The 21,728-nt window shown below is 35.2% G+C and overlaps 1 protein-coding gene across 17 annotated transcripts in view; it reads right to left on the minus strand.

Annotated features, from left to right (window-relative positions):
- The window catches only part of SENP7 (SUMO specific peptidase 7), a 42,078-nt gene that overhangs the window by 6,241 nt on the left and 14,109 nt on the right, over positions 1–21,728 (minus strand). For 8 of the 17 annotated variants that reach the window (XM_090151617.1, XM_031612992.2, XM_031612990.2 and 5 more), the window contains 18 exons: positions 20,224–20,421; positions 18,394–18,591; positions 14,497–14,597; positions 13,575–13,744; positions 12,297–12,639; positions 11,543–11,727; positions 10,656–10,802; positions 9,342–9,375; positions 8,496–8,669; positions 7,841–8,103; positions 7,199–7,332; positions 6,289–6,405; positions 4,913–5,032; positions 3,381–3,473; positions 2,396–2,586; positions 1,926–1,978; positions 1,572–1,609; positions 1,277–1,345 (listed from right to left, as the gene is read on the minus strand). In XM_090151617.1, coding sequence (XP_090007743.1) covers positions 1,277–1,345; positions 1,572–1,609; positions 1,926–1,978; positions 2,396–2,586; positions 3,381–3,473; positions 4,913–5,032; positions 6,289–6,405; positions 7,199–7,332; positions 7,841–8,103; positions 8,496–8,669; positions 9,342–9,375; positions 10,656–10,802; positions 11,543–11,727; positions 12,297–12,639; positions 13,575–13,744; positions 14,497–14,597; positions 18,394–18,591; positions 20,224–20,421 — 2,628 coding nt within the window. The remainder of the gene's footprint in view (positions 1–1,276; positions 1,346–1,571; positions 1,610–1,925; positions 1,979–2,395; positions 2,587–3,380; positions 3,474–4,912; positions 5,033–6,288; positions 6,406–7,198; positions 7,333–7,840; positions 8,104–8,495; positions 8,670–9,341; positions 9,376–10,655; positions 10,803–11,542; positions 11,728–12,296; positions 12,640–13,574; positions 13,745–14,496; positions 14,598–18,393; positions 18,592–20,223; positions 20,422–21,728) is intronic. The other 9 variants (XM_090151631.1, XM_090151624.1, XM_031612994.2 and 6 more) reach the window with 3 other exon arrangements.

Consider the following 21,728-nt stretch of genomic DNA (forward strand, 5'->3'; position numbering starts at 1 on the left):
AGCAGGAAGTTTTTCACACAGCCAGTGGAGACACACTGGAACAGGTTGCCCAAGGAGGTTGTGGATGCCCCATCCCTGCAGGCATTCAAGGCCAGGCTGGATGTGGATCTGGGTAGCCTGGTCTAGTGGTTGGCGAGGTTGAATCTAGATGATCATTTTGGTCCTTTTCAACCCAGACCATTCTACAATTCTATGAAAGAATAAGTTATGGAACTTTTGTATCAGTTTTTTTTAAATTTCTGCTTTCATTGTGTAACTGCAAATTGAAGTTATGATGTCTGCTTCCCCAACTTCACACCTCAGTAAATCATCTCTTTTTTTTCCTGACTTTGTGACACCTCTGTGACTGAACACCAAGAAATCTCACTCTCTGAAATTTTATCTCTGGGAGTAGCTCAAAGCATAAATCTCTTCATCAATATATATTAAACAGAGATTTAAAAATTGAAATTGCTATTTCATTCTTCTTCCCCCAAAAAAACACGGTGGGGAGGTCTCTCTAGGGAATAGATACTGTCAAAAAATTAACTGATTTCCATTTACTCCCACTACAGTTTTATGAAGGATTTACTTCTACAAGAAGGATCTTTTCTGTGTAGTACCTGGTTTACAGATTTTTGCTCCTTTCAGTGAAGTGAATACAACAGAATACAAAAAGATCAATTCTGTTTATCTTCAAACAATGAATATTAGCAACTTTTGAAAACTGTTGTGATAACTACTGAAGTCATTAGGAGTATATAAAAGAACTGTAAATTTCATGAACTCTTCCAATACTTGCATACTTTTCACATAAAAGACTGAATATATTTTTTACTGTCACTTTTCAAAATAGATAATACCATCCTCATATTAGTATCCTGACACTTGTAGACAGCATCAGTGTAGTTTCTATTTTTTTGTACACACTTAGCTGTGGATTTAACACAGGAATTCTGAAAGCTCCACCAAAAAAATGAAGTCCAGTCCTTTGGAAAATGTATCATTTAAAATCTGAAGTACTCATTTTAAATACCTTACTAGTATTACTTATTTTGAACTTTAGAAGGAAGTCAATTCACCATCCAGTTCACTATTTTTACATTACATTTAGGCTGCAAAACGAAGACATGCTTCTTGCACAAACCTCTGTATTGCTGTTACAGTAATGGTTGTGGCTGCTTATGAATTACCCTTTAGCAACAGAAAGGTGCATCTTCATAGAGAAAAGTATTTTAAGCATAGAAATATGACCAGCGGCATCTCTTTCTAATAAATGGAAACTGTTGTCACTTACTCTCTCAAAACCTGAACTGTCTTCTGCACAGAACCAGCCTTCAAAGAATCTAAGATCAGTATACAAGGCCTGTAAACAACAACAAAGTCAGTTTAGTCTTTTATTACCAACACTACTGAAGCATTTTTTTTTTTTTAATATAGCTTAATAAGAGCATCAATAACTAAACAAATGTGCAAGAGAACAGACAAGTCCCTACAGCTGTAGATGTGCAACAAATAGCTGAATCAATCATCAGGGAATTTTTTAATAAGATCTTTAATGATACAACATTAACACAAAAACAGAAGCATACCTTTTACAAATTTGCCTTTTGGAATTATTTAAGGAGATCTGGGAGAAGAGAAAATAAAATTAATCTTATAAAAAGTACAAGTATGAAAACAAATGTCCTTACAGATTAAAAGCCAGAGCTTTCCCTTTCAGAAACAGAAAACCATATGAACTCTTAAAATGTGAAACAATAGCATACGCAATGTAAACAGGCAAAGGAGGAATTCAGACTAATTCAAAGTGCCTTGCATAGGCTGCAGACCACATAAATTATGACAGCTGCTGCAAAAAGATGACATAAAATCATTTGTTCAAGTCTCAAAGCCTTCAGAAATAAAGTAATACATTTCCTCTGTCAGTACAGAAAGGCACTTACTTTAGAAATACCTGAATCCAGGACTGAGGCAGAATCAGAAGATTCATTGCCAACTAGTAAAAAAGAACAAATGCAGTAAGTATTAAGAAAAGATTCCGTAAAGTGAAACATTTTCATTTTCAAATTAATTCAAAAATATTCATTCAAAAATAAATAAATTTTGCTTCCCTTCTAAATAGTGAAATAGCAGATTTAGAGGGCTTCCCATCCTGATAATATTCTTAACGAAATCCAAGAACTTTCACTCATGAAAGAAAATAAGTCACTGCTTTACTTCTCTTCCACTATTTTCCAGAGTTGCAGGAAAAAAAGAATGCAGTGTAGTCCTTGCTATGCATAGTAATACAAAAACACACTACAATTTAAGATAAGAAATAGCTTTTAAGACATTATTTCTTTCTCTCCTTTGAGGATTAATAAACTACCAGAATTGTGTATGAACTGAGATAATTTTCTTTTAAATTATCTACCTTTGGAGAATAAAATTCTGTTTGCATCCGTTTCTTCTTCAGAATAGGCCAACACTGAACCAATTACAGAGTCCTCACTCTTGTTTTCTGACTGAAGTGGAGATAGGTTAAATGAATTCCAATGAGAACATTCTTCATATACAGTTTCTTCTAACCAAGGAAAACAGATAACTGCAATGTACCAATGAGACCTGCCCAACAGTGAGGAGAAGGGGAGGAAAAACATCAAAATTCTGTAACATTTGGTTCTGAAAAGGATATGAGAAATTTTTATAACATTGAGAGCTTGTGGACAACTGATCTATTACACATAACTTGCTGCAATGTTCTTTCATGGCATCACATATAAATCCTCTGACTCACTTTTTTCTTTACATTATGGCATAACTGCAGAAATAAGTATAAATTCCTTCCACAGCAATTTATAGCTCTCTCTTACCACCCACCCCGCTGTAAAGTAATAAAATAATTGGTGACAGTTATCCCAGCTTTGAATATAGTTGCAAGTTAAACATGACTCTGCCTTTATGTCTTCTTGTAGGTAGGTATTCAACAGTAACTCTTAGTTACTATTCAGCTTTCCTGGAGTCAGTTATTCAGCCAGGCCCAGTCACAGTTCTACTCCTGCTCCTTTTACCATTAACCCCATGAGTTGCTGAGACTCTTTATAGAAGCATTACTTGCACAGGAATCATCATAATGACATGAAATTTATTTTGAAATACATAAAAGCAATTTTCAGTAAAGCCAAGAACAAAGATGTAAAGTTTACTTACAACAGCACTAATTAATAGGAAAATTAACCTCTGAAGAGACTTCAAAATTCCTCATTCCATACCTCACTGCTATTTCAAAATCTAGTGTGTTCATTTCCAATCATCCAAGCCAGCAGCCATATGGCCTACAGCCATAAATCTTTAAAATCAACATTCAAATACTAAAATCTTTAAATATCAAAAAAGATGTCTGAAACACACAGACTTACTCCTCATTCACAGGCACGAAGATATAATCTTTACTGAAGATGTTTATGTGACGAGTCCATGTTCTTACTCTTTTGTGTCTTCTTTGTGCCACTCTGAAAACCAAATGACAATTACTATTGAGATTTGTTCGTTAAGAGTAATGTATACAGATTTAGCATTCCTACATATTCCTAATGCCTCAACAGGCTTTTCATTTGCTCTTGACATATTTTTCTTTTGACAAAAAATAAAAAAACAGCAAAACATTATGCCCAAGTAAATAACAAGCCATTTCTGAACCATCTTAAACATTCTGGTAAACTATCCATTGATTTGAAAGATTTGCTGCAATTATTTATCTAGTAATTATTTACTACACCAAATGCAAAAATTGCATCTATCTGTCAGTGTAAAAGCAGATCTACAGAAGTTCACAACATCCACGAGTTCAACTCCACCCTGTCTCTTTTGAGGACCTATTGAAATAGTCTTTGTTTCAGAAGCATAAAAATGAATGCCTTTCCTAAGGTACCCCAGCAAACTGGTAGCAAAGTCAGAACCACAGCACAGATTCCCTCCAGTCCTGAGCTTTAATGGTTAGATCACATTTCATTTCTACGCCTACAGACATAAAGCATGGTAAAAGGATTCTAGAAGAATAAAAAAAATATTACAAGAAATTTCAGTTCAGATTTTCAGTTTCTTATTATTATTAAGTTAAAATGGAGACTAATGGTTCAAAAAGCTTTGTACCAATATGAACTGAAAGCAAAATCAGGACAAAATCCCATCGCTATTTTAATTACATTCTGAACAATGATTAAGAATCATAACTTCAGTGTGGGAGGAAAGGGAAAAAGGAGCAAGGAAAGGAAAACTAAGCTGCTGAGAAGCTCTGCAGAGGACATTGTTAAGTGAAGGCTTGCTGCTAACATTCTCTGCTATGTGATTGAGAAGTGCTGGAAATATAAAAGGGGAGGACATGTTTGCAACTTGGAAAAACACCTATATAAGCATCTAAGCTTTCTTAACATGGACAATTTTGTCTCCACTCCAAAACATTCAGGATCAGAAGGGAGATGTTTAAAAAAAAAAGACATTCTCTGAAGCACTGTTTCTTGGATTTTTGAGATTAGCATGTGTAAAGTTGGCATGTAAGAAAATTTTTTCAGTGAAACTTTGGACAATCATTTGTTATCAGTGTGCAACATGAAACATGTGCTAAATCTAAAAATATTTCTGGACATACATTACTTAAAATGATGTAAACCTTTCAAAACTCTGAATCTATAATAAAAAAAAAAATCAAAATCCATAAGTGAAGAAGAAGAAACTCCTGATAACGGGGAAAGGTATTAACACTTTTATTCCTATTCTAACATGCAGATTTTACTTAATATATTTCAACTGTGAGTTACAACATTCAACCACTAGTTGGTTGGAGAACACTGATTAATATTTTATTTGCTAATTTGAAGACAAAATGCAAATTTCTCAATAGCAGCAACAAACAGTTTGCTTAAGGTCATTATGCCATCTAACAAGAACTTACGAAACTTTGGGATCTTCCTCAGAGAATTTTTCTGTCCTCGTCAGGCATTTATAGAAGAAGCTGCTAAAAATGTGTGTACGCTCAGCAAGATGTTTTGGTGCCTTCTCCAACAACAGGTATCTATCAAAGAAAAAAGATGGAATTTAGCATACTCCCTTTCTAGAAAGTATCTTTACTGATCAAGAGAATAACTATTATTTTAATGACTTAGCATATTTAGATTATGTTTAATATCAGTTGTCTTCACGTTTTTTTTTTTTTTAAATCTACTCTATTTTATATTGTTTACACGAATGAATATCATCACAGACTGAAAAGGCCAAACAGCTACTAAAAATGCAGATGCTTTTATCTCAGGTTTGTGCGCCAGTATTAATGTTGCTACCCTTATTTTTACAGCTATGTTTCTAGGACTTGCAATAAAGCCAGGCCTAATATAAGGCTATGCAGTTTTATACTTTATTTACAAAAAGCACAGAACAGGTCAGTAGTACAAATTGCCAACTTGACTTGTACAAGTTAGACACATGAAAGTTGAGATGAACTTTCTACAGATACTCATTTAGTATTGTATTACTGTTGATCATTTTACTATTAAACAATGACCTGAGTATTTATTCTGTCACTCCAGAAGGCCAAAGCTCTCCAATATTTAAGTAATACTACATAAGGTGCCTCCAGTTTCATTTAATGAAATATGTAGCACAGTCATATATCATACAGGTTTTACCACAATGAAAGTCAAGACTATGGGAAGAAGTCTAACAAATACAAAAAGCAGGGGGTTTTCTGCAATAACTGCATCAAATTCCTTTCACAGAATCACAGAATCACAGAATTGCCAGGGTTGGAAGGGACCTCAAGGATCATGAAGCTCCAACCCCCCTGCCACAGGCAGGGCCACCAATCATCCCACCTAATGCTAGACCAGGCTGCCCAGGGCCCCATCCAATCTGGCCTTGAACACCCCCAGGGATGGGGCATCCACAACCTCTCTGGGCAGCCTGTTTCAGTACCTCACCACTCTCTGTAAAGAATTTCCCCCTGACGTCCAACCTAAATCTCCCTTCCCTCAACTTAAAACCATTTCCCCTTGTCCTGCTGTCACTCACCCTTTCAAAGAGTTGATTCCCCTCCTCTTTGTAGGTTCCCTTTAGGTACTGAAAGGCTGCAATGAGGTCACCCCGCAGCCTTCTTTTCTCCAGGCTGAACAAGCCCAGCTCCTTCAGCCTGTCTTCATAGGGGAGGTGCTCCAGTCCCCTGATCATCTTTGTTGCCCTCCTTTGGACCCTCTCCAACAGTTCCCTGTCTTTCTTGTACTGGGGGCTCCAGACTTGGACACAGTACTCCAGACAAGTAAGCATTTGATTACTTACTTAAGATAGAAATCAATGATGACATCATTAAGAAACTCTCCGTATTCTAAGCATTTTAGGTCTTCCCTCGTGACTCCAAGTCCTCCTTTTGCAGGTGGGGGTGGATAAACAATCAGACTAGAAAACACAAAACATGCCATAACAGTATAGAACCACATTTTACACAACACTTCTTTTGAATGGTTATTCTACATGAAAAAAACTTTCTAGAAAACCTGGTAAAGTGCAAGTTCTCAGAATCTTTAACCATCTCAAAAGTTCTTTAAGCCAAATAGTAAGAATGTTTACAAGAGTGTTTATGTTCCCCACTGCACACTAGAATTTTGAGAAAACTTCTGAAAAATAAATTTTTTACTTTTACCTTTTCTTTTTTCTTTTCATAAAAGTAATTGATAAATGGCTATACAAACTGGGGAAAATACTAGGGCACATACACTCAAGAAGTTCTTAAGAACAATTTATTCCAACTAATATTTGCCATGCTAAATATACGATACCTGCATTACACATTTGCATGTTCCCATTTTCTAATATATTTTGTTAAGCTAGGTCCTGTAATAACTAGTGAAATGTATGACAAACTAGTTATATATAGATGAAATGTGATAGAACAGTGAAAGAAAACACTGTTTAAAGGAAAAAAAAAATGACACAGCTTAAGTTACCAATCATTTTGCTGTAATATGAATGTGGATATTCATAGAGGCCATAAGAACCCTATCCTCCCATGATGCATCCATGATCTGGCCTAGCAGTCACAATTCAGGTATTCCCTGTTTTCTGAGGTTCTATTTCATCCTGTAACACACTCATCTTGTCTGTTAACTATTTTTAATAACTACATTTATATCTAGCAATATTATATTTTACAACGCAACACCAAAATTAACTAGAAATGACAATTACATACTTCTTAACTGCTCCAGATTCTCCTACTTCTTTCCATTCTTCATCCAGTGCAGAGGATAGAGAGATAGAATAGCAACCACTATTCTGCTTATTCGCAAGGGCATAACTGGGCCTGGCCACTTTTGGTTTTGGTTTCTACCAGAAAAAGAAAATGAAAAGTACCACAAAACATTATTCAGCATTTGAAGCTACAGAGCAGCCCAAGGAATGTCAAGAGGTCTCTGGAATGGGAAAGATACACAGCTTCTTCTCTACTGCAGGCAATCACTTCTAGTTCAACTGATAAATGGCTCCATTGCTTCTTACATGACTAACTCCTAGCTTGCTGCCCTGAGGTCACCACAACAGCAGGGAATCCCTATGGTCTGGGCATATGCAGACATAAGTCAGTCAAAAGCTTGAGCATTTGCCACTTATTGATGAGGTCTCTATATGCTATCCCTTCACACATATCATCTAGTTTATCACAAACTGTCCCCTTTGTAAGAAATAAATAGCAAACATAATTGTGTTGTGTTTTGTTGTTTTTTTTTTTAAATACAGATATACAAAACCAGTTTTCTGCACCTGTCTGATCCAATACTGAGTGGAATATGTGAACACCAACAACTGGTGATGAATCGAGCAACATTTACTCGCTAACCTGAAATGTAGGGTCTTGAGCAAACGAGATACTCTCTTTTGTTGCACACTGCTTTAGCAGATCCTCACTGGAACTTATAAAAGAGCTCTCTTCAGGAGACAAGTCCTTAAACAAGAGTAAAACTTGCTTCAAAGACAACAGTTCGGGGAGATCTGGTGCTCTGTTTTTCTTGCTTATCTCTGTAATTAATTCAGACAGCCTGATGACTTCTTGTTCTGTGAGTGGTTGGGACAGTTCAAGAAAAATAAATTCACTAGATTTGGCTGAAAAAAGGAAAGAATGGATATTATTAACAATTTTGCTGTGTGACAAAAGTTCATCTGCACAGCCACAAAGGAGCATAGAGAAACAACAGCAGGAGAAGACCAAGTAATATCCTTCCTGGGTTCATCATAGAGGTTCATCAGCTCATCAGATGCCCAGCTCCACAAGCCCAGAGAAGCACAAGGGCACAATGGCAGGCAAAAACCCCAACTGAGGATTTGGAAAAATGGACACCCCCATCTGGGCTCTTCCCAGGGCTGTCTCAGGAGAGCCTCAAGTTCAGGTGTGAACCCCATCCAGATGAGCTGATGCCAAAGCACATTGTGGATAAAAGGGGTTTGCTGCTGAGGTGCATTGTACTCATGTTGGGACATAAGGCAAGAGTACTCACATGGTTCACTGCTAACACGTTTTCCTAATTGGGTTTCAATCTTTTCTAAATAATCCACAGACAACCAAATGAAAATTATTGTTGTTGAAGAACAGCCACCATCATTTTTCCACAAGCCAAACCTTCTCACATCCAAGGTATCCACACTCAGCTTAATATTCTTATTAAGTGCCACTGTAAAAAATAGGATTTAAAGTGACTAACTATTCATGGCTGTAGAAGAGAATGATACACGTCGTAGCATGAATAATTACGAGTTACTACATACTAAAATATATACACCATCAGAATTTATTAAAACTGTAATTGTATTTCATTCCTGGCACCAGGGAAACCATTTAAATTACATAAAACAAAGTTATCAAACCAAAAATACCAAAAAATTCCTATTTTCTTTAAGTCCAATCCAGAACTGCTCAGAAAACTTTTCCTGTGAGATACAGTAAACCATGCATCATCTTGGGAAAACAGAATGAATGCAAATCTACAGTTATATTCCTCTTAGCTTTAGTTACTTTACATTTTTAATAAACCTAAGGGTCTAAAATCCCTGATGTGAAAGCATTTGTTTGAAATATGTGAAATAGTTACATTTAATACAGTCCAACACTCAGTATATACATAACAAGGCCACTAAAACTACAAGTTCACCTTAAAAGCACAAAAAGTAGCTGTCATCAATGTTTACAGATACCACTACCTCCATTTACTGAAAAATATTTGTTTCAAAAATGATTTGGTGTCTTTGTGAAAGATTATGAATTTTATCAACAAAATCATAGGCTGAGTATCATGTAATACTCTAAAGATTAAGTTTAAAGAAAAGGCTAAATAAGTTTGCCTTACCTTGAAATGGTATTGTAATATACTTGGTCATAAACTGAAATGAGATTGAAAAACAAGATAAATGAATTCATTTTTTACGAGTTGAATGTTTTATTACCTCCACATCCTCCCTTGTTTATAGTCAAATAAACTTAAAATAATATGCCTAATTTGAGATTTGTCTTTTTCACATAAAACAAAATTCCTAAATGCACATTACGAATTTAAACATTTACATTCAGATTCTTTAAAAAAAAAAAAAAAAAGATTAACACTTAAAATGAATTTAAGGAGATATCCTTTGATTAAGACTGTCAGCTGCACTACTTGAACGAAGGACACTCTGTAAACTGTCCACACTGGGATGTGACCTTGGTATTTGCACTAATCTTTGAATTAAATGCCTTTAAAGTTTCTATGTACATTGTCACTAGCCAAGTTTTTCTAGCATAACTGAAGAATGTTTTATCATCACTTTTACTGAAGGGTGTAGTATGTGCTGAGAAAAGAGGTTTCTCTTCCCTTACTACAGTACACACGAAGAATAAACTTGTTTGTCCCCCAGGGAAAACTTTCCACCTAAAAGTATTCTATTCCAACTCATCTCTGGAATTATTTTGTCATTTAATATAGGAAATTTCCATGAGATGTTTTCATTACTACATGAGAACTGCTGCACAACACTGCTGTTTTGTTATTATTGCAAACTACAGTATTTCAAAATGTCTTACTGTAAACAAAAAAGACATTTGTTTTCCAACATTTTTTAATTTCTATACATACAGTGAGCCTGTTCAAAGACTTATATAAGTTCCCACAGTTGGTACTGCAATTAAAGTACACCTTCACTTATATTCCTACACTTTGTTGAGCAGCATGTTACCTATGCAATTAATGCTTTTAGTATCATTTTACGGCTCTCTGAAGCTACAAACAATTTTCTGTTTAAATGGCAAGATTAATGCATATTATACATGTGAACTATAATTATCTTATTCTAGTATCTGTATTATTTTTAAGAAAATTTCATTTCCAATTGACATCTACTCTACCACAGCCATTATTTGCTGTTACAATTCATAAAAAACTACCCCAAAATGATTTCTCTCCCAACACAGCATTTACCAGAATCTTTACCTCTGAAATCTAGAGCTACACAAAATTTCAGTTAACTTTTCTACTGACAACAATCCAAGCATACAAATATCTTTCAGCCAAAGCAATTTGATGTAATGATAATCAAAAAGTGCATCCACACTAAATTCCATTGGCTCTATTTAAACAGAATTTTGTTTTTTAAATATTCTCAAAAGTAACCATAATAGACAAACTTACCCTAACAGGACCTGTTGATGACCATTTAAATTTCCCAATGTATAGGCTTTCAAATTCAAAATCTAATGCTGGCTTCATCTGTTCACTATGTACAGTTCCAGAAGGCAAGTTGGAAGCACATTTATCTTCATCCGACTTTGTTAAAAGCTGAGGAAAAAAAATGGAGGGGATATATGAGCTTCTTTAAATGAGTTCTTTCCATTCTGTAGACTTACATATTTTCTCTTTATGTTTTTAAGAACTTATTCACAAATTGCATAATAGAAACCGTACATGTTATCACAGTCATTACCAACTATCTCCCCAAGGGCTGAATAGTATCTTACTCTGATCTCCCAGTACCAAGACATAACCTGGATTCTTTGCCATCTATACCCAAGCAAAAACTCAAACAATGGAGCAACAGAAAATGCTCCCCTTTTGATACCAAAGATAAAGATCCAATTCAATGCTTATTATAGTAACAATGCATTTGTGAGACAAAGCAATGATGACTATCCTGGCCTGTTTTGGGATTACAAATATATACCAAATCCAAGTCAAACAAAGCAAAACAAGACTCATCAAGTCCAAAACAGGGCAACTGTTGTTGTTAGGTTTAGATTCAAATTCCACTGCTAGCCACATAGGAAATGGAACTTCACCTCACCTCTTTCTGCTGTCCAGAGAGTTGTTTTAACTTCTCCATGTAGCAAAAGTTAGAACAGAGGACCAGAAAACAAGAGAAAGTACTATGAAAAAAAAGTACTACAGCTACTGTTTAGTTGTGACTAGTCATATCTGCTCTAATCATTTCACAGTTGTCCCATAACATGCAAGAAAAAATAAACAGCGAATAAATAATGATTTGACTGACATAACAATACATAGCTCAAAAACTGCACTACCTGCTCTGTGTGACTTTCCACATTATCTTCCAATAGCTTTTCAGAGAAATGGTCATCAGACTGTTGGTCTATTTCTTGAACATCAGTGATACTATCCTGCAGTTGTTCCATGCATTTTGGTTCAGAAAGTCGTTCTTCATCCTTTGGTTCAGAAGATCTGTCTTCTTCATCACTGGAGAGGACAACTAAAGAGTAAAAAAAAATATACATATACTACAGGATCCAGACTTGAGAATATTTCACTGCAGATTTCAGATGAGCAAAAAGCTCTTTCTCTTCCAGTATATAATTCTAAAGTATGTAATCCCAGCCAGCCAACGGCTGTGTTTATGAAGGTGTCTGTAAGAAGTAGTTTTCTATCTTTACTACCACTTTGTACCTCTTCTTCAAAACTGCTTGACTCCCAAAAGAGAGAAGTGACAAAATACCCGCTTCAACAACAACAACAAAAAGTATTTTACTCAATTCAATTCAAATATTATTAAAACGTCCAAGATTGGTTTTCTGTATGTTCAAAGCCAGCTGCAGAATACAGACTGGAATTTGAAAATCCTGCTCTCTACTCTGTTTATCAAGTACAAAATGCTCTGCACTCTGCTAGATTTAACTGGGCACTGTTCTCTGATCTGCATAATGCATTGTGAACAATACAATATGTGTCCTCAATCTTTGGTTGTATATATTTCTAGTCAGTCATGAATGAGTCCCTAAGCATGCCAGTAAGAAATGCCAGAAACACAGATACAGTACATACTTGGATCAGCTGAAACAAGTAGCCGATTACTACTGCCGATTCTGTTCCTCAATTTGTTCAGGTACTGTGATGTGTCCATCTTTACCTTCCTGATGGTACTAACTCGAGGTGAAACACTAGTGGCAAGCTGTTTTTCTGACAAATTACTGGGAGCAGACTCAGAGCAAGCCTCCTCTGAACAGCTGTGAACAGGTCTTAATTGCTTACTGGTAGGAGTGCCTTTACAGTTTCTCTCCAATGTCTGAGCCACGCAATCCTGCACCAGGTTAGATTTGTGATCTTGTTCATCTTCACAAGGAATTCTGCAGCCAGAAGAGCGAGTTGAACTTAATCTTTGCTCTTTCTAGAAAACAGGAATCAAAGGATATTTATTTATTCCTTAATCTTTCTACAATGGTTCAGATTAGTAAAATTGCTACATTCTTCATAAAATATGTAATCAAAGCTCAAGGAGACTGCCCTTAGAGTTGAAGACAGTGTAATTTCTTTCTCCCTGTATTTCTTACTACAAAATAGACAGGGGAGACAACCTGTTCAAAGCCTACTCAAAACCACTTCAAACTGAAGAAGAAACTATTTCCGATTTTCAGTTGCTCTCCCAGTATTTGACAATGAACGACCAAGCAACAGCAACATTTGTTACTTTGCGAACGTGTGATCTGGTCAACTACCTACTTCAGTGAGTTTTTAATTAGAAAGTCACAGATCTACCTTTATGATATTCAAAAGCTTAAATAGAAACCATAACATTTACTTGACTGATTCAGTCAGCCTTTCCTTTTTTCCTTTTTTCCTTTTTTTTTTTTCCTTCAAATCTTATTGAATGAAAAGAATAAATCTTTAGGGAAGGATATGATAGACAGAAGAGGAGGAAGGAATATGACATCCACAAAATTTCAGTAATTCCAGGTATACTTTGCAAGTCTTGTACTAAAATTTCCTAATCAGTTCTATACCATCCATGAAAGAAACTTAAGTACCTAGATTTCTTATTTCCAATTTTGTTTTCCTCCGTGCTCCAGTCTGAAGGAAATGTCATTCTTCATCTTTTGTGACCTTTCTGCTACAACAAGCATATTCTGCTATTGTGAACAGAAGAACCTACATTCACTCTTCTGGATGCACCACTAAACTCCTTTCCCTCAAAAATGTAATAATATTGGTTGGTACAACTCTCATATTTTAGATGTTGCTACTGTAGCTACAGAAGCACTCGTGCGCATTTAGTGTGGGCACACATGCACACAAGCATAAACATTAAAATTAAACACAACTTACAGACTGTAGGAGCAATTTTTCTGGAATGTGTTCTTTACAATCATCGGAAATATGGCCACTAAATCTTCTTTTCCTTTTCTCAGAATCCAAAGAGCTTGATCCCTTCCAACTAGGAGAGGTAGTGTTCATGTTTTTTCTCTTCTTATCCAGTTCATCAGAGCTCTTGTTTTCTGTGTCAGAAAATAAGTAATTTATGGGGTTATCCTTAAAAACTTTTGTATTTCTTTATATTTGTTCTGTTTCAAATAAAATGCATGGAAGTAGACACCTTCCACAAGAGATTGTTCTTCTCTTTCACAATTGTGCGTGGTTGCCAGAAAATGTTCCTTAATATAATATGGTAAAGATTGTTACCACAAGAATTGATGAGAATGTAGCCAAATTTAGAATTCCCACATATGGGTTAGCACTCTATATTCCACGCATTTTCTTTTCTTTTCTGCTGGATGCAACATTCTGCAATTCTTGCTCAGAATGTCAGAAATTACTACTAAACAGTGTTCAAAAGATTGCATATTCCCCTTAGAGAATCAGCAGAGAACTCATTATTTTCAACAAGAAAAAACAAATATTTAACAAATTTCAGCAGGGACCGCAATGTGAGAGTTAATGTATTCAATTCTTGAGTATAAAAGGGTTTTTTAATACAAAAAATCATTATTTAATGGTGTAGTTAGGTTTCTCTCAGTTTCCTTTTGTTCAGATATATGATTCATCATTGCTTAATTCTTATTTAAAAACACTGTTACTTGATATATTTTAACATACTTGTAAAAACTTGATGATGAGGAAACATATACACTTCATGCAAAAAAATACTTAGTTTATTTCTCTGCTCCCCTCATAATACTAGACTAAATAAAGACCCCAAAAAACTCCCAGCAACTCATATTTAAATAGTAGATTATTGCTCACTACAAACCTTTCTTCTCCAGCTTTCGTCTTCTAAAGGTCAAGACAACGTTACCTCTCTCTGGTTCCTTAGAAAGATTGCCATCTGACTTTGTCAAGCAATGCTCTGCCCTGTGAAGAACATTAATGAAAACTTATCTTTAATTTTGAAAGAATACTGAATAAGAATCTCAGCAGAAACAAGTTAATTAGATAAACTTTTACCTCTCTGACAAGCACGTGGAGCTTGGCAAATGAAATGCAAACTAATCCAGTTCCCATTATGAAAATGCTAAGATATTCTGGCATAACTAACGAAATGGATGCAAGAAATGAAGATCTGACATGCTTGATATCAGACACTGAAATATTATTTTGCAGCAAAGCATTACTGCCATGAGAACATAAAACAAATTTTTAAAAGAGAACAAGTCAGCTGATTGTATCCTTGCCTTTGTCATGAATGCAGTAGGAATGAGGCAAAGTAGTATATTTTTTATTTAGATTTAGAACTGATAATAGAGTCCACTGGATAAGTTCCTGCAACGAGAAGAGACTTGAAATAGAAATTCCTGCTCAAAAGAGCCTGAAACAGTAATGTTGAAAGGGAGTAAGGGGAGGTGAAAGGATGTGAATGAGAAAAGAAAGGGACAGAAAACAAAGAGACAGGGTCTACAGTATGGAGAACTAGAAAACATACAGGAGTTCATCTGAGTTTGTAATCTCCTTCTAAAAAGAAAAACATCCAAGAAAGTAATCAGTTGGTGTTTTTGCTGTTGATTGTGTGCTTGTTTTTAATAAATTGGAGAATTTAATCTGGATGCACTGGTAGCCTGAACGTTATGACATCCCTACATTTGAGTCTGGACCTTGTAAATATACCTTCAACTTCACTGAAGGATAGCCACAGATTAAAAAAGTCTACATAGCCATACTTTGATTTCTAGCGTACGCACTATGATACCATGTTTAATTAAATGTTCATATGATATTTTCTTAGAGAAACTTAATTACTTTCAGTATATAAGACTTCGCTTCTGAAAATTTAATAGCAAACTAACCTTTGTGACCTCTCCTTTATTTGCTGTGAGTGTTGGAAGGTAAGAAAATAATTTAAGATTTCATAGATAAAGCAGTTTATCTATGCTCTGGAAAACTCATTCAATTTCTCCTTTTGTCATTTCCTTTAGTACAAAATGATTGGGGGTTAATAATTTTATAATTGCTGAACTTGGAATTTTGCAGTCCAATTTGCAAAGAGCTAACTGATGATCATACCAACTGAAATCACAAAGAGCTGAGTTCAGACAAGAACATCATGAAACACAGGAAAAAATACCCTCGACTCTTTGACTAGACAGTCAAAATTGTTTTTGAGCAGGCGCCTAATCTTCAGTACCATATCTGTAAACTGCATTGCTCTTTGGGAATGCTGTGAAGATACATAAAGATGTCCTGACTGCTCTGATATTACAGTGCTGAACATTAGATAAGCATGACAAAGAAATCACTAATTCTCTTTCCATTCATGATAAACCACAAATGTGTCCATATGCACAAAAAGTGTAAATGTACAGAAGCAATATTATTCTCTCTGTATATTGAAGAAGACAAAGTCTTCCATGGGTGAGGCAGCTCTACTTACAGAATAGCTGCCTTACTGCAGAAAACTTATTTTGGAACCAATGTATCTCTCAATTTATATGTTTGTATGCAGATCTACTATTTAATCTGACTGCTCTGAATGACGATATTTGAGTTGTTCTCAACATCGATGAGAACTAAGTATCAACAACCCTAAGTTCCTTAAATTCATTATACTGACCATAACTTAAACAAATGCATTTCACACTAGTTGCAGCGTGAAAAAGCAATGCAAAATCCACTAATTCTATAACATCAAAAGGAAGAAAGGAAATGGGGAACTCGCATCAAATTCTAGCTGACAGAAAAAGGTTAACTTATTACCACCCTGTTTTGATAACACACAATTCTTTGACTTAATCTGTGATTTCCATAGTACAACAAAGGAACAATTTTCAGTAAGGATGAGCCCATATTCTAGCTATTTTGATGGTACCAGAGAATATCAATATGGCCACGTATGTATATTCATAAGGGGGGAGCTTTTAATCTGCTCTGAGAGAAAAGGGCTCTACAGAATCAATGCCAAGTGTATTCTAAACACAGACATTAACTACTGAAAGGTGACAAGGATCAAACTATATCTTTGTTGGAAATAATCACAGGTTCTCCATTTCCCATGTGGTAGCTATTAAGACTTGCACTAATACCCTGAGGTCACAAGGAGGGTTGGGGGGAGAGAGAGAGGTGCAAAATCCTCCTAACATTCCTGTTTTCTAGTAACAAGTTTTTCACTTCACACATCGTGTGGGATAGAAAATTAATCCTTCAACACCAAATCTAAAGTAAGATGAGTAAATCACGTACTAAAAAAAAACTGATTCAGACCCTTTTTAGTCAAAAAGATGTTAATTAAAAGTACAGATTTTATTTAATCTATATAAATATTAGCTATATATTTATATCCATACTTATCTAAAAAGTCTGAAGTTTAATGGTATATCTCTAATGTATTTCTGTCATTGGGCATTATTCTCTTCACAGGGTTACACAGAGCAGGACAGTTATCAGCTATTTCAGTCCTGAAGAGTTCAAAGACATTCTCATACTTATGATAAAACTGAACAGCCAGCCTTCAACTATGAGCATGAAAAACTACACAAGATGCTTCCTTGGGTTTGGAGAATTATATTTAAAAGTTTATGCTTTTCTCTCTACGAATTCACTAACTCCTCTCGTCCAAAAGAATACCAAGAAGAAAAATAGAATTCTAAAAATTATAAATTTTATATATTTTGTAAAGCAAAGTGATAACTACAGAAAATTCCAAACTCGTCAACACTTAGTCCGTCCCAAGTTATGAAAAGATGTCTTAGCAACAAATGGCATACTTCTAGAGTGACACTTAACAGACAGTTTAATGAAGCATTCTACATCTCTTATTTAAATTGCAACTTTGTCAGGTTAATTTAAATACTAACTGAGATCCCAACAGTAAAAGAGAAAGCAATTCCTACTAATTCTGGTTCTCTATCAAGTTCATCTATCAGAATGAGGAGTAAGACTTAATTTTCTCAAGAATGCATAAGATTTCTTATAGCTAGAAACTGTTGATTATTCCTACAGTCACCAGTCGTTCTTCTTTTCCCTTCTCATTCTATTTTTTTTCCCATAGATTTCTTGCTATTTGTTTCTGTGAATACTTTGCTACTGAGCAAAGGCCATAAAGGAAGAGAAGGTCATAAAAGGCAAGAGCTTACTTCAAGTTCAAATGTCATCCTGGACTGAAACAAACACTGTGTAATTCAACTATCTGCTAGTATAGCACATCCAACTTTGCTATGATAGTCAACGTAAACATCAGAAAGAAAAAAAAGCATATGCTAAGCAACGAAATACACACACATACAGTCTTTTAACTGTGCCAGTCTGTTGATGAGATTGCGACCTCTGGTGGATTAATGAAAAAGGAAATGAACAAAGAGGAATTTGCCAAAATCTTTGCAAAGTTAATTGAAACTGTAGAAGAACATATTAAGAGCAGCAGCAAAGCAAGAGTGAAATATGCTTGAATTACATGGCAACCCTCACAAATCAAAAACACTGATCTATCAAAAATGGAAATTCCTTCTACAAGAGAAAACTAGCCCATCAATATCAGGTACAACACAAATGAGAATAAATGCAAAGTTAAAATGGTTTGTTGGAGATGTTAGTTTTCATTCAAGAACACTGAAATGCTTCAAGGCAGGAATATCATAAAAATTGTTTCAGGGCAGTTCTTCTCCACTGTGAAGCTGCATCATTTCAGGAAGACTGAAAAAATCAGCACGGAGTAACATACCTTTCAGACAGAAAAGAACTTTCATGAGGAGAACTTAATATTTGACACGTTTGTGCGCTGGCAACAGATGATGAAGCTAGTTGACCCAATTGTAATTTCTCAGCATCAGATAAATTAGAATCAATTAATATGTGACTGTCCACGTATTTCCTTCCAATTCTCGTCCTCAGGACATTCGTCAAGATAACTTGAGGTTGCCTGCCATATATATATAACAGTAAATCATAAATACCACACTGAGATCTAGAGAAGGAAGTTTCATATTAAATTAATGCATCTTGGAGGCTGGATGATCCCAAAAATCAGCAAACATCATTACTCTTTTATCAATCTTATGTCATTTAGAGATATAGAACAAAATGCCATTATGGAACTTAAAATCCAGGGTAAGCAGATAAACAGAAAATATAAAGTAAGAATCCAAACAGCGAAAGGCCAGTGAGATAATTTCAACTTAACCAGATACAATTCACACTACATTGCTCCTAATACATCATTAAAGTAAAATAAAGTTTAATAACCTGGGTCTATCTATTTATGCAATAGCTGTATATACATCTCCCTCAATTCTGGAGCAAGCAATCTTGATTTTCCTGTGAACAAGAAGCCTCCAGTAAAACAGACCAAACTTTCCCAAGCAATTAGTCAGTAGGTAAAAAGTAGCACATACACAAGAAGTTAGCAATAGATTTTGTTCCCTTCCTCAACTTCGAGGTGACATTGTACAATACAGCAAAAGCAAGGCTCAGAAAAAAATCTTTTAAGTGTTAGAAGAGACAATCACAAAAATAAGCTAACTAAAAATATGGATACGCAGCTGTCCACTTGACCACAAACATAAACAGCAGCACAACTTATTTCACATTATGCAACTAAAGCTGGCTTGTTTTATAGCCTTTGACTTCTTTCCCTTTTCTTTGTCAAGATTCAAATTCTACTAATTCCATTCCAAGTTATTTAGGATTACGATGTATTGTCGTGGTATTTTTGTCATGACAAACAACGTTGTCTTTTGGGTATCTACTGAGTAATTCTCCTGTTGTCTTCACAAAGTACACTCCAGTATAGACTCCATGGAGGGTAGCGCTCTCTTCCTTCACTGAGATGTAAACCTAATTTTAATCAGGAGGCTGTATCAAGGACAAGCTGTTGCAGAGGCCTACAGGTGATATGCAACGATTTATTATTAGAAGTATGATATAATGGAAGTCTGATGCAAAAGAATATCACAGTCTGGATGCAAACTCCACTAAAGGAAGTCCCTAAACTGTTTATCATCAGACGCTCCGAGAGAAATATCAGTGAAAAAGACATTAACTTTAGCCATACGTTTCCTAGACATCTGCAACTGACCACTGTCTAAGGAAAAAAAAAGATACTAGACTTGATATGCCTCTCTTCTGATCTTTCTGCCTGTTTTCATACTTTCATAACTAGTCTAAAATAGTGACAATACATTCCCAACCTTGCCTGATAAAGAAGGTCATTAAATGCAAGTGTGTTCTTCTTTTCCCAATAAGTAAAAAGTGAAAAAAAAAAAAAAACTATTTTTTGAGAGCCTAATGACTGAAACAGGATGAATTGATCTTGCCAGTACAGGATCACCAACAAGCCAACTGATCAGAAATCTCATTACAGTGCACCTGGCACCATCTTTCTCATAGATTATCAAAAGGAAGTAGATGCAATGGAATTTAATCAAGTCAGATGATATAAGAATGTGAATTAAAATGAACAAGACAGCTGTGATACAACATAGAATACTTTCTGATGAAAAACAACTGCAAGGAAAATGATTCTGTTTAGTGATATAAGGCAAAGACAACATACCTTTTAGACAGAAAAGGGCTGTGGAGAGCAGGGTTTAAAATTTGCCATATCTTTAGGCTGGCAACAGATGATGAGGGTGGTTGATTTGACTGCAGCTTGCCAGCATCAGAAAAATTAGCATCAGTTTTAGGTTGTGCTTGTGTGTATTTTCTTCCTATTTTCGTCCTCAGGACATTCGTCAAGATAACTTTGGGTTGCCTGCCATGCATATAATAATAAATTAATAATAGGGTGTTGAGAGCTTGTTAAGTCACATGAATGCAACAAAGATTTTTCATGAGTTTCCTGTCTCTGCATCATATCTTATATCTTCAATAGTATTGACGCCATTTTCCCAGCAATTTACAAAGTAAATCTCTCTGTAGGAAAGGAAACATAATTGCATCTCTTATCAGCATATCCTTCCAAGGTTTCTTCTTATATTATCAATGACTGATAGGTCCATATCTGATTCTGAAGTGGTAAACCTTCCATTCAGGGGCAAGGAAATTTCAGCTCTTATTTTTTATGGCAAAATGTCAGAAGTGGTGTCATAATGGCCCTATAAACTATTCTGAAAGTATACACTTGAGTATTTTCAGGGTACAACATTAACCACTCATATTGTGGCATCTTGTTTTAGAACCATAAATACTATTGGTTTCTATATCAAAATTCAGAATACAATATTGCTGTAAAATAAAATCAAATAAGATATAGTTGACAGTTTTGAAGCTTCAACTGATGATGTTTCTTCAATTTCACTACAGAAACAACATACAGTTATGAACTGCTAAGTTAATGAAAACTCCCTGTTAAGGTTCTTTAAACAAGAATTAAATATGTATCAAAGCCAGTAACTTGAACAGTTTTCTTTAAGCTGAAAGTATTACATATGATAGATGATTTATCAGCATTTATCCTAGATTGCTGACTACAATTTCAAACAAGTGAGAATTGGACTTGTTTTATCAGGGCTGTTTTTAAGAGCACACATACAAGCTCAGACTCAAGACTACCAATGTAAGAACTCCCTTCTCTCTTGCAATTTCTTGCCTATTCTAAATTGCTCACCTTCTTTTACAGCTATAGAAAGTATTTTACTGTTCACATAGCTTTTACATGCTACAGCAATATTTCTTCAGCAAAAGGCTTGCTCAATGGGTTAACAACTGTTGTGATGAGCTGTGTTCTCATCAACAGAACAGTTATATTGTTTGAGGTGGCAAACAGATCAACTGGCAAGAAAATTACAGAAGAACGGGTATGTCTGAATGTTAAATATATATACATATGTATACATATATATATATGGAACTGCTACATTGATGAAATGTGAACAGGGAAGTGTTTCACAGAATCCTTCTGTTTCACTCTTGCATGAGTTACTGCATGTTGAGATTTCTTTTCCCTTATTACTTGCCATGTTAACATAACACACAATCTCTCAGTGAACAAAAAAGTCAATAAGCTTCCTATGCACAGCCTAAAAACCTGCATGTAAACGACTGCTGATCAATTTTAGT

The sequence above is a fragment of the Phasianus colchicus genome, chromosome 1, assembly GCF_987193195.1.
Source record: "Phasianus colchicus chromosome 1, bPhaCol1.hap1.1, whole genome shotgun sequence".
NCBI classification, from domain to species: Eukaryota; Metazoa; Chordata; class Aves; order Galliformes; family Phasianidae; genus Phasianus; species Phasianus colchicus.